At 46.9% G+C, this 12,391-nt stretch overlaps 2 protein-coding genes across 2 annotated transcripts in view; both read right to left on the bottom strand.

The window, feature by feature from the left end:
- LOC137523056 (chymotrypsin-like elastase family member 2A) overlaps positions 1-2,264 on the bottom strand; it is a 33,758-nt gene extending 31,494 nt beyond the window's left edge. Inside the window, exon 1 of the mRNA XM_068243250.1 lies at positions 2,012-2,264. Within this exon, the coding sequence (XP_068099351.1) occupies positions 2,012-2,051 (40 nt within the window). The 5' untranslated portion in view covers positions 2,052-2,264. The remainder of the gene's footprint in view (positions 1-2,011) is intronic.
- Positions 2,265-10,116: 7,852 nt separating this feature from the next.
- The window catches only part of LOC137522284 (chymotrypsin-like elastase family member 2A), a 10,168-nt gene continuing 7,893 nt past the window's right edge, over positions 10,117-12,391 (bottom strand). The window contains exons 7-8 of the mRNA XM_068242315.1: positions 11,835-11,987; positions 10,117-10,233 (exon numbers count right to left, since the gene is read on the bottom strand). Of these exons, the coding sequence (XP_068098416.1) occupies positions 10,216-10,233; positions 11,835-11,987 (171 nt within the window). The 3' untranslated portion in view covers positions 10,117-10,215. The remainder of the gene's footprint in view (positions 10,234-11,834; positions 11,988-12,391) is intronic.

Here is a 12,391-nt window from a genome sequence, read left to right as displayed (position 1 = left end):
CAAGCATGCAGCTAGTCTTGTCAGATCAGACTTATAAGTCTGAACCACTGAAACACCTGATCTGCTGCATGCTTGTTCAGGGGCTATGGCTAATAGTATTAGAGGAAGAGGATCAGCAGGGCTGCCAGGCAACTAGTATTGTCTAAAAGGAAATAAACATGACAGCCTCCATATACCTCTCTCTTCAGTTCCCCTTTAAGTTACCCCCTCTGTAGTTAAGTTACCTCTTCTGTTGGTAATTTACCTCCTCTGTAGTTAATTTACCTCCTCTGTAGTTAAGTTACCTCCTCTGTAGTTAATTTACCTCCTCTGTAATTAAGTTACCTCCTCTGTAGTTATTTTCACACGCAGTTAATGAACAGCCTGTCTTTAACTCTGGAGTTATTTTAAGGATTAAAGAGTTAACTTAAAGACAGAAGAGTTAACTTTAGGTTTGCCTGAGGTAAAATGTTTCCTGAATACTGCATCCCTTATCACCATGGTAACAACTCTAGAAGAGTTATTAAAGACAGGAGATAAGCTTAGTGAATTGAGGCCTTTGGCCTCAATTCACTAAGATCATGCTGGAGATAATAAGGCAAGAGAAAACTTACCTCCACACAGTGAGAGAGTTATCTTATCTCTTCATTCCTTAAGTTACCTCCTCTGTAGTTAATTTACCTCCTCTGTAGTTAATTTACCTCCTCTGTAGTTATTTTCACACGCAGATAATTAACAGCCTGTCTTTAACTTTAGAATTCTGGAGTTATTTTAAGGATTGAAGAGTTAACTTATAACTTTAGCTTTGCCTGAGGTAAAATGTTTCCTGAATACGACATGCCTTATCACCATGGTGATAACTCTAGAAACGTTATTAATGACAGGAGATAAGCTTAGTGAATTGAGGCCATTGTTTAATAAAATAAGGCATACCTGGCTTTAAAAATCCTTTTTAATTAAAAACCCAGCATGGTAATCGATATCTGTTTTCCAAATGTTCTTTTGTTCTTCTGTTAGTCTTCTGTAATATTCTGCTTTGATAGTAAAAGCACCTACTGGCCCGGATTTATCTCACAGGAGCCTATAGGCACAGATGTTCTGGCACCCTAGACTCTGCTCTCCATGAACCTACAAACCCCCAACGAACTGCACCACAAGTGTGCTGGCTGTCCCAGCTGTCACTTCTCCCTTACTTCCCTTACCCATCATATGTAGCGGCAGGTGCCCCTTGGTATTAGAGTACCAGATGTACACTCAAAATTAAGTAGCTAGAGGTGGCCCCAAGTTTTAGGTAAAGGTGCCCCTGACTGAAGGAAGATCTCCTCAGTGGAATGCTGAGAGCTGGGTGAGTAACCTTTAGGGCCCGTTCAGACTGCACGTGTTTCCAGCCGCGTTTTGGAAACGCGTGCAGGAAGCAGACACGCACGACATACTACATGCGTTCTGGACCTGTGCGGTCCGGGAACGCATGCTGCACGCAGATTTTGTCAAAACGCACGGCTGTCCCATTCCCTATTCAGTGATAGGATCAGCCACGCAACGCACACAAACGCGGATGGCGTGCGTTCGTACGCGTTGCGGTCCGCAGCACGCGTTCCGCACGCATGGCCATCCGCATTTGTAATCTGAACGGGCCCTTAAATTCTCATCAGGACTCTGCATAGGGAAAGAGAGAGGAAGGCGCTCAGCGAGGGACGTGAGCCGCCTTTCTATCATCAGGCGCCTGTAGGCACGTGTCTACAGTGCCTTATGGTAAATCCGGCCCTGAGCACCTACCACTCGACCATTCTCGCTGCATCCATGACCCCACCTGGCCAGGAACCCTGACAGGAGCATACTTCAATTTGATGTTGAGGATTCCGGTTAGTTCAACTTTATGGACAAAAATATTTGGGCACCCTGTTCATGAAGCTGTCAGATGAAGTAATTAGATCTGGGCTTGGAGATGGGCTTCAGTGAGCATTTCCCACTGATGACCACTATGATACTCACATGAAGGATAGACAGAGCTGCCTCTGAAATACACACTTACCTCCAGCAACCAGCAGCACCACAGCTAGGAGGGGGTTCATGTCTGCAATGTGTACTGTCAGAGGCCAGGCTCCTATTTATGCAGGGAACCTTATCACTGGCACTTCGTGTTTATACAGAGAGAGACTCACTTAGTCACGTACGGAATAGCTGCTCAGTTTCTCACACTGTGGCCGGTTCAGAGCTAAAGTAAACCTCCACTTTTGTGGACTATAAAAAGCAACACTCATAGCTCCCAACTGTCCCTCTTTGGGAACCCAGTCCCAGGGGCGTGTCTAGGTAATGTAGAGCCTATGGCAAACACTGAAATTGTTCCGCCCTCTACCCCCTCCCCTAGTCAAGGTACCCTTCCCCTCTAAAAACAACATCCTTTTACTCGCATACATGTGTTATGGTTGCCTGTGTTTTTTGGCTTGGGATATTGCTGAATTTACTTTTTTGAAATTATCTCTTCTCATGCGCCCTATATACTGTACATACCATTCAGGTTCCGTCGTTTTCACGTGAGAAATGTTCACTTCCCATTCATTAGCCTATAACTTTATCACTACTTATCACAATGAACTGATCTACATCTTGTTTTTTCCGCCACCAATTAGGCTTTCTTTGGGGGGTATATTTTGCTAAGAGCCACTTTACTGTAAATGCATTTTAACAGGAAGAATAAGAAAAAAATTGAAAAATTCATTATTTCTCAGTTTTCAGCCATTATAGTTTTAAAATAATACATGCCTCCATAATTAAAACTCACGTATTGTATTTGTCCATATGTCCCGGTTATTACACCGTTAAAATTATGTCCCTATCACAATGTATGGCGACAATATTTTATTTGGAAATAAAGGTGCATTTTTTCCATTTTGCATCTATCACTATTTACAAGTTTAAAATAAAAAAAATATAGAAATATTTCATCTTTACATTGATATTTAAAAAGTTTAGACCCTTAGGTAAATATTTACATGTTTTTTTTTTTATTATTGTAATGTTTTTTTTTTTTTTATACTAAAAATTTTATTAGGGTACTTTTGGGAGGGTGGGAGGTAAACAATAGATTTATAATGTAAATGTGTGTTAATTCTGTTTTTTTTTTGTTTTTTTTCAGGTGTAGTATTACTTTTTGGCCACAAGATGGCGGCCATGAGTTTGTTTACATGACGTCACTCTAAGCGTAGCACGCGCTTAGAGTGACACATCGGGAAGGGAACGGCCAGAAAAGGCGCAGCTTCCGAGAGAAGCTGTCGCTTTTTCAGCGGGGGAGAGGAATCAATGATCGGGCTCCGTAGCCCGATACATTGATTCCTTGGCTACCGAATCCGCGGCCGGGAGTGCGCGTGCATGCGCACGATCGGCCGTGGGGGCGCGCGGTGGCGCGCATGGTTCCTGGACGTAGAAACTACGTCCAGGAACCAAAATAGGTTAAGTAGCCATGTTCCCCATATAACAGAATTAATCTGATTTGAGGTCTGAGTGACGGGGAGGCACGGGGCAGGCATGGAGGCGCAACACAGGAGGAAGAAAGATGGACAGAGGGACTGGGCAGAGGCGTATCTAGAGGGGTGCAGGCATGGATCATGCCATGGGCGCCACAGAACCATAGGCGCCATGCCTGCACCCCTGTCCCTCTGTCCATCTTTCTTCCTCATTTGTCCCTCTTTCAGGACTGATGTTCAGATCTATGTAAATAAATGTATTTTTCTACTGAAAACTTTATTCCCGTTCTTTAAATTGACGCATTTATCATTTTCAAATGTTATTATGAAGGAGAATGAACCAGGGTAGAAAGGATCAGTGTAGTTTGAATTATAAAACATGTTTTTCTTTTAAAATCTTTATGGTATGCGTGACAAGGGGTGTGTTGGGGGCAGAGATGGGACAAGGTCCTTCAGCACCCAAGGCTGAGACACCAAAGTGCCCCTCCATCCCTCCCACCCTAGTCATCACACACTGATTACTATTACACTAAGAGCTGCCCCAGGGGCCCCTAACACCTATCACCTTTTTCTCCTCTCTGCTTCAAACCCAATAGGGGAATGATAGCTGAGTGAGTTGTGTGCCCCCTCCTACACTGCATCCTGAGGCTGGAGCCTCTCTCGCCTCTGCCTCAGCCCGGACCTTCCCCCACCCTACACTGCGCCCTGAGGCTGGAGCCTCTCTCGCCTCTGCCTCGGCCCCGCCCTCCCCCTCCTACACTGCGCCCAGAGGCTGGAGCCTCTCTCTGCTTCGGCACAGCCCTCGTGGGGGGCAGGATTAGAGGTGTGGCAGGGGGGTGGCTTAAGTGTCCCTCTTTCATATCTCAAAAAGTTGGGAGGTATGTTCTAATTCCTTGATCATCAGACAGGAAGACAGGACAGGGACAGATTACAGATTGCACTGATCGTCAGCCCTGATGCCCAGATAACAGATCATAAATATGTGAATAGTAATACTGTCACACACACCCACAAGAGAGCTCACAGGGCGAGATTGGGGAAGCTGTCATCAATTTTCCTGGTAGATTTGATCCCTCAGATCGAATCTGCTAGAAATATAGGCCCCAAAGTGCTGGTATGATTGTAATTTACGGTAGATAATTTTTTGTCTTAAACCAGTTGAAATTATCGATTGGACTTGACATAAGATTTTGATTGATCTGGGGTACAGTGGCGGATCTAGAGGGGTGCAGGCATGGCTAGTGCCATGGGCGCCAGCACACCATGGGTGCCATGCCTGCCCCCATGCTGCCTGCCACCTACGCATCCTTGCCGCTCTTTCCACTATCACTATGCCTCCGGTCCCCCGCGCCCCCCCCCCCCTCGTTCCTTTCCATGGGGGATATGCTATTCGCCACTTTCGCATCTTGTGCTTCCCAGCCCTCCCTCCCATCCATGCTAGATCCCTCCGGTCTCCCGCGCCCCCACCCGCCGGCTCTCTGTCCCTGCTTTCAGACTTTAGTTTAGCGGCAAGAGGCGAGACAGAGAGGGCGCACTCCATACACCCGTCGCGTCACATGCGGAAGTGACGTCATCAACTACTTCCTGCATTTGAAGCGCACCGGGCGGGAAGTGTGCGCCCTCTCTGTCTCGCCTCTTGCTACTAAACTAAAGTCTGACTGACAGCAGGGACAGAGAGCCGGCGGGCGGGGGCGCGGAAGACCGGAGGCATCTACCATGGGAGGGAGGCACAAGATGCGGAGGTGGCGAAAATCTAACTCCGGTCCAGGAACAGAGAGCCGGGAATGTGGTAGAGGTGAGCACTTCATCCCTCCTCCTTTTGCAAGTCTCAGGGCCTCTTTACTTCTTTCTGCTATATGTCACCACAAGGCCTCTTTACTGCATTCTGCTATATGTCAATACAGGGCCTCTTTACTGCATTCTGCTATATGTCACCACAGGACCTCTTTACTGCATTCTGCTATATGTCACTACAAGGGCCTCTTTACTGCATTGTGCTACATGTCACTACAGGGCCTCTTTACTGCATTCTGCTATATGTCACTACAGTGCCTCTTTACTGCATTCTGCTATATGTCACCACAGGACCTCTTTACTGCATTCTGCTATATGTCACTACAGGACCTCTTTACTGCATTCTGCTATATGTCACCACAGGACCTCTTTACTGCATTCTGCTATATGTCACCACAGGACCTCTTTACTGCATTCTGCTATATGTCACCACAGGACCTCTTTACTGCACTCTGCTATATGTCACCACAGGACATCTTTACTGCATTCTACTATATGTCACTACAGGACCTCTTTACTGCATTCTACTATATGTCACTACAGGGCCTCTTTACTGCATTCTACTATATGTCACTACAGGGCCTCTTTACTGCATTCTGCTATATGTCACCACAGGACCTCTTTACTGCATTCTGCTATATGTCACTACAGGGCCCTTTTTACTGCTTTCTGCTATATGTCACTACAGGGCCCTTTTTACTGCTTTCTGCTATATGTCACTACAGGGCCTCTTTACTGCACTCTGCTACATGTCACTACAGGGCCTCTTTACTGCATTCTCCTATATGTCACTACAGGGCCCTTTTTACTGCTTTTTGCTATATGTCACTACAGGGCCTCTTTACTGCACTCTGCTACATGTCACTACAGGGCCTCTTTACTGCATTCTCCTATATGTCACTACAGGGCCTATTTACTGCATTCTGCTACATGTCACTACAGGGCCTCTTTACTGCATTCTGCTATATGTCACTACAGGGCCCTTTTTACTGCTTTCTGCTATATGTCACTACAGGGCCCTTTTTACTGCTTTCTGCTATATGTCACTACAGGGCCTCTTTACTGCACTCTGCTACATGTCACTACAGGGCCTCTTTACTGCATTCTCCTATATGTCACTACAGGGCCTCTTTACTGCATTCTGCTATATGTCACTACAGGGCCCTTTTTACTGCTTTCTGCTATATGTCACTACAGGGCATCTTTACTACATTCTGCTATATGTCACTACAGGGCCTCTTTACTGCACTCTGCTACATGTCACTACAGGGTCTCTTTACTGCACTCTGCTATATGTCACTACAGGGCCTCTTTACTGCATTCTGCTATATGTCACTACAGGGCCTCTTTACTGCACTCTGCTACATGTCACTACAGGGCCTCTTTACTGCATTCTGCTATATGTCACTACAGGGCCTCTTTACTGCATTCTGCTATATGTCACTACAGGGCCTCTTTACTGCATTCTGCTATATGTCACTACAGGGCCTATTTACTGCATTCTGCTATATGTCACTACAGGGCCTTTTTTACTGCACTCTGCTATATGTCACCACAGGGCCTCTTTACTGCATTCTGCTATTTGTCACCACAGGGTCTCTTTACTGCACTCTGCTACATGTCACTATAGGGCCTCTTTACAGCATTCTGCTATATGTCACTACAGGGCCTCTTTACTGCATTCTGCTATATGTCACTACAGGGCCTCTTTACTGCACTCTGTTACATGTCACTACAGGGCCTCTTGCTATCATTGCAATTTGCTTATGTGATTCCATCCACACTTTTGGTGGTATAATAACAATGTATAATATTACAGAATCACGTTTTATTATTCTGCTCAATATAGGCTGGTTTTCTTTACATCACAGGAGGCTGATTTCTGGGACTCTTGTATGAAGCAATGTTTGGCATTAGTGAAGTGATGATGTTACAGTAGCAGGATATCCAGAATTAGATGCTGTTAGACTCTGTTGTCTCATCTAATTTACCATCACAGGGATATCATTTAGTTGTGATTTATCATCGGAATCATTTGTCCTCTGCAATGCATTTGCTAATTCTGTTACAGGGGTGCAGGTATACCTTGTGTGGGGAGGAGGGGATCGGGCTGGCTGTGCAAGAGGAGCTTACAATCTAACTTTTGCCGCACTTGGCTACCTAATTATTTGATCTTGATGCCCCTGACTGTAATGCTTATTGTGAGGCACCTGGTTACTGAATTATTGCATCTGGAGGTGTGTAACTTCTTAATAAAAACTACTAATTAAAAATGTAATTGGAGGCAGTGACTACTTGATTATCTGGAGGCATGTGACTACTTGGGGGGGGGCGCAATCTCAATGTTTGCCATGGGCGCTATATTGCCTAGATACGCCTCTGCTGGGGTAGAAGTGGTGGTAGGTCTACATTGAGCTGTCTATGGGCAGTCTGTGGAAGGAATGTCGATATGATCAGATTCCAATCCTTTAGACCAGCAAGCAGCTCCACAGCAGTGCCTGGTGTAAGGCTAGGGCCACACTGGTCTGCTTGTAGATCGGATCCATTTCAAACTGATCCGTTTTTCGAAACTTTTTTTTTTCTCCCCCGTTTTTTCCTAAAAAATGCATTTTTTCAGCACCTGTTTCCTGTCTGTGGAAACGTATGCCCAGCCGTGGGGGGAGGGGACCACCAGGCTGGAGGGTGTAGCAGCCAGGACGAGGATGAGAGCAGGCCGCGGTGAGGGGGGGTCGCCCTCCCCTTACCTTGGTCCCCCATTCCTGTTTCCCCTCAAGCTACTTGTGCTAAAGTCGTTATAATGTATGTAGGCAGCGAGCGGGGAAGCTTACCTTCTTTACTTCTTCTGCTTGCCGTTTGACTTCCTGCAATGCTGCCCTCTATACTTCGGAGGGCGGCATTGCAGGAAATGACGCGGTGAGATGAGGAAGTAATGAAGGTAAGCTTACCCGCTCACTGCCTACATACATTATAACGACTTTAGCGCAAGTAACTGGAGGGTGAACGGGGATGGGGGAACAAGGTGAGGGAGGGGGGACACGACCCCTCTCATCATCGCCCACTGTCATCCCCGTCCTGGCTGCTACCACCTCCAGCATGGCGGCCGTATCTGTGTCCAAAGCTGCCTGTGTAGAGGGGGATCGGTTTTACTATTGATTTTCACTACCTCTCCGTGTATCCAGGGTCCGTGAAAATCATGCAAATCCGGACCGCCTGTTCAGGTTTTCGACACGGATCCCCCGGAACGCGCACGGATCCGTTTTTAATTTGAGTGAAGAGAGCTGCAGTTTTTAACATTGGTATCCATGACTCTGTTTTTGATCTGTGCCAAAAAAACTGAGCCACGGATACGCTTTTTAAAATAAGTGTGAACCTACTCTTAAGGGGCCCATACACTGGTCGATTTCAGCCATTGATTGATCGATTCTATAGCAGTACACCAATCAGGCCTTTATGGTAGAGAGGCCAGACGGAAGCTACTCCTTAGTAAAAAGCACATAGCAGCCTGCCTGGAGTTTGCTAAAATGCACCCGAAGAACTCTCAGACCATGAGAAACAAAATTCTCTGATTTGATGAGACAAATATTGAACTTTTTGGTGTGAATACCAAGGGTCACGCTTTGAGAAAACCAGGCACTGCTCATCACCAGGCCAACACCATCCCTACAGTAAAGCATGGTGGTGGCAGCATCATGCTGTGGGAAGGTTTTTTCAGCGGCAGATACTGGGCATGGGCGACTAGTCGGAATAAAAGGAAAGATGACTGTAGCAATGTTAAGAGACATCCTGGATGAAAACCTGATTTGAAGGGCTCCTGAACTCAAACTGGGACAACAGTTCATCTTTCAGGATGACCCTAAGCACACAGCCAGAATATTAAAGGAGTGGCTTCAGGACAACTCTGTTAATATCCTTGAGTGTCCCAGCCAGAGCCCAGACTTGAATCCACTTGAACATCTCTGGAGAGACCTTAAAGGACTTACGAGGCGAAATAGTCAAAAAAAGTTAAATACCTGCATGAAATATCAATGCACGAAGGGCGCCGTCCGTGCCCTCCGTGTCGTTCCGCCGGGTCCCCGCAGCTCAATGTGCCCCCCCGGGCCGGTCCTGACCCCACAGCCCGGGTCGGGCTCTCCTTCCTCCACTAAGATGGCCGCCGGAGCTGGCCACGGCTGCGCAGTACGCATATGCGTGAGTGCGGCTGCGGAGCTCTAGGGCCTTCCATCCGATCCATGCAACAGGAGACGGCCTATAGCGTGGATCGGGGGGAGGCCCTAGAGCTGCGCAGCCGCACTCGCGCATATGCGGACTGCGCAGCCGCGGCCAGCTCCGGCGGCCATCTTAGTGGAGGAAGGAGAACCCGACCCGGGCTGTGGGGTCGGGAGCGGCCTGGGGGGCACATTGAGCTGCGGGGACCCGGTGGAACGGCACGGATATTTCATGCAGGTATTTAACTTTTTTTTTACTATTTCGCCTCGTAAGTCCTTTAAAATAGCTGTGCACCTCCCATCCCTGTGCAAATTATTTCTTGAGTAGGGAAGCCGTCCCTCCCATCCATGTATGGTAGCAGCACCTCCCATCCATGTGCAAAATATTTCCTGTATATGGAAGCAGCCCCTCCCATTCATGTATGATAGCAGCCCCTCCCATCCATGTATGATAGCAGCCCCTCCCATTCATGTATGATACCAGCCCCTCCCATCCTTGTATGATAGCAGCCCCTCCCATCCATGTATGATACCAGCCCCTCCCATCCATGTATGATAGCAGCCCCTCCTATCCATATGCAAATAGCACCATTTCCTCAGCAGCCTGCAGCTGCAAGCTGGCCATACCTACAATAATACCATTGCCTTTAATGAATCATCAATCAAGAGAGCTGTTTTAGTGCTTTACAGTTTTTTTTAATAAACATCATTGTTAATTTGCTGTTAGCAGACAATCCATAATCCAGATAAGGAGCGTACTGTACACAGTGCTGTTAGTTAGCTGCGATTGTCTGAAAAATAAAAAAAGAAAGAAAAGTGTTAGTGGGCATAGTTTTTTTTTGTTTTTTTTTTACAATTACTTAATACAGGGGTCTCAAACTCAATTTACCCGGGGGCCGCAGGAGGCAAAGTCAGGATGAGGCTGGGCCGCATAAGGGAGTTCACGTGTCCCCGCCGCAAAACGAGGGCTGCAGAGCCCCCAAATTGCCCCGGGGGCAATCCGCCGGCATTTCCTGGAAGGGGCAGAGCTTTCAGCTTCAGCTCTGCCCCTCCTGACGTCAATCGCGGCGGATCGCCGCCTCTGCCCGCCCACTCTAAACATAAAAAAAAAAATTGGGAAAATAGGAAAAAATGCCAGGAATCTTCATACAGCCATATTACGGCTGTATAGCGATACCTGGCCAAAGCGCTGCGGCTGCGTATGGACCCCCTGGAAACTCTGTCAGGAAATGTATTGCTCTTTCTTTTGATACATGTAAAATTACACTACCGTTAGGCTTGCTACTAAAAGTGACATTTACCGCATTTAAAAGTATACTATTTTCCTTCGAAACTTTAAAATCGATTTTCTCAAAAACTATAAGGTCTTTTTGAAAAATTGTTTTTTCCTCTTATTCCTAATGATCTCCTTAACATATCCTGCAAATTTAGGGTTTCTAGCATTTAAGGTGGATTTGCTATTAACCATTAAAGTCGGCGGGTTTTTAAATGTGTATTTTTTTCCTTTGCAACTTTAAAATCGATTTTCTCAAAAACTATAAGGCCGATTTGAAAAATTTTTTTTTCCTCTTGTAGCCACTGGGGGCCCCTACAAGCTCTGGGGCCTTGGGGCCACAAAATATTGTATCGCGGGCCGCAAATGGCCCGCGGGCCGCGAGTTTGAGACCCCTGACTTAATAGAACACTATTGACATGGCAATCATGCAAGAGATTAAATATAATAAGAAAAAGTATTTGTGAAGTAAGAGAACTACAACACCAGTCTATAGATATTTAGAACTTCAGCTGCCTGCTCACTTCTTTCTCCTACCCTTCAATCAGTCTGAAGTCATGAATCTGACAGCCATGATCAGTTATCAGTGATTAGGGAGGTGAGGCCTCAACTAATGCTAGGCATACACGGCTCGTTTTATATTATCAATCGAGCCGCTGATGGCTCGATTGATAATATCCGACGTTTCCGATCACCGCTCCGGATCGATACCGCGCTCAATCCACATGGGCGGACAATGGAAGAAACGAAGAGCAGCCGCAGATAAGGAAGTGCACGCGCGGACAAGCGGGGACGCGCCGACATCGAGCCAGCGGCTCAGTTCCGGCGCATAAACGTGCCGTGTATACCCACCATTACAGAGCAATCACAGCTTGTGTGCAGGGGCATGACAATAGCCCCTGCAAGAGATGCAGCCACAGGGGGGGAACTCAAAGGGAGAAGCCTGAGGGGGGCCCCTGGCTCTGTGGCCTTCCAGGACCATTTTTAGGGGCAGGTGAGGGGGCAGCACAAGAAGGGGGAGCAGAAGGAACAAACAGCAGCGGGAAGCCCTCCCTCACCTCGGGCTATCATCAGCACATAGACCTGAAGCCACCTCAGGCCGTAGTGTCCGGTTCTTACCGAGTCAATCCAGCTGATGTAGGCAGAGATGCGAGTGAAGACCGAAGGCTTCTTGTAGTAGTTACATCCAAACTCATATCCAAAGCTGACCACTCCATGGACCTCCCAGGCTCCATCAGCCTTCTGGCAGCTCAGGGGTCCCCCAGAGTCACCCTGAAAGACAAAGATCTCTGTCAAAGAAATGTGTGCACCCATGTTTCATTTGGAGTTATTAAAAGTTCAACTAAAGTCATGGAACAAGAACAAAGAATAATATGCCATTTGGGGCAATGGGGACAGATGAATGACTGCAATGGTAGGCGCCAAAGCAGCATCATCCACAAGACAACCTCCCATCCATGTGCAAAAGATTTCAATGTGTATGATAACAGCCCCTCCCATCCATGTGCAAAAGAGTTCCTGTATACAGAAGCAGCCCCTCCCATCCATGTGCAAAAGATTTCCTGTATACAGAAGCCGCCCCTCCCAATCATGTGCAAACATTTCCCTGTATACAGAAGCAGCCCCTCCCATCCATGTGCAAACATTTCCCTGTATACAGAAGCAGACCCTCCTAT

This window comes from Hyperolius riggenbachi, chromosome 6 (genome assembly GCF_040937935.1).
Source record: "Hyperolius riggenbachi isolate aHypRig1 chromosome 6, aHypRig1.pri, whole genome shotgun sequence".
Taxonomy (NCBI): domain Eukaryota; kingdom Metazoa; phylum Chordata; class Amphibia; order Anura; family Hyperoliidae; genus Hyperolius; species Hyperolius riggenbachi.
This window is presented reverse-complemented; position numbering and strand designations above follow the sequence as displayed.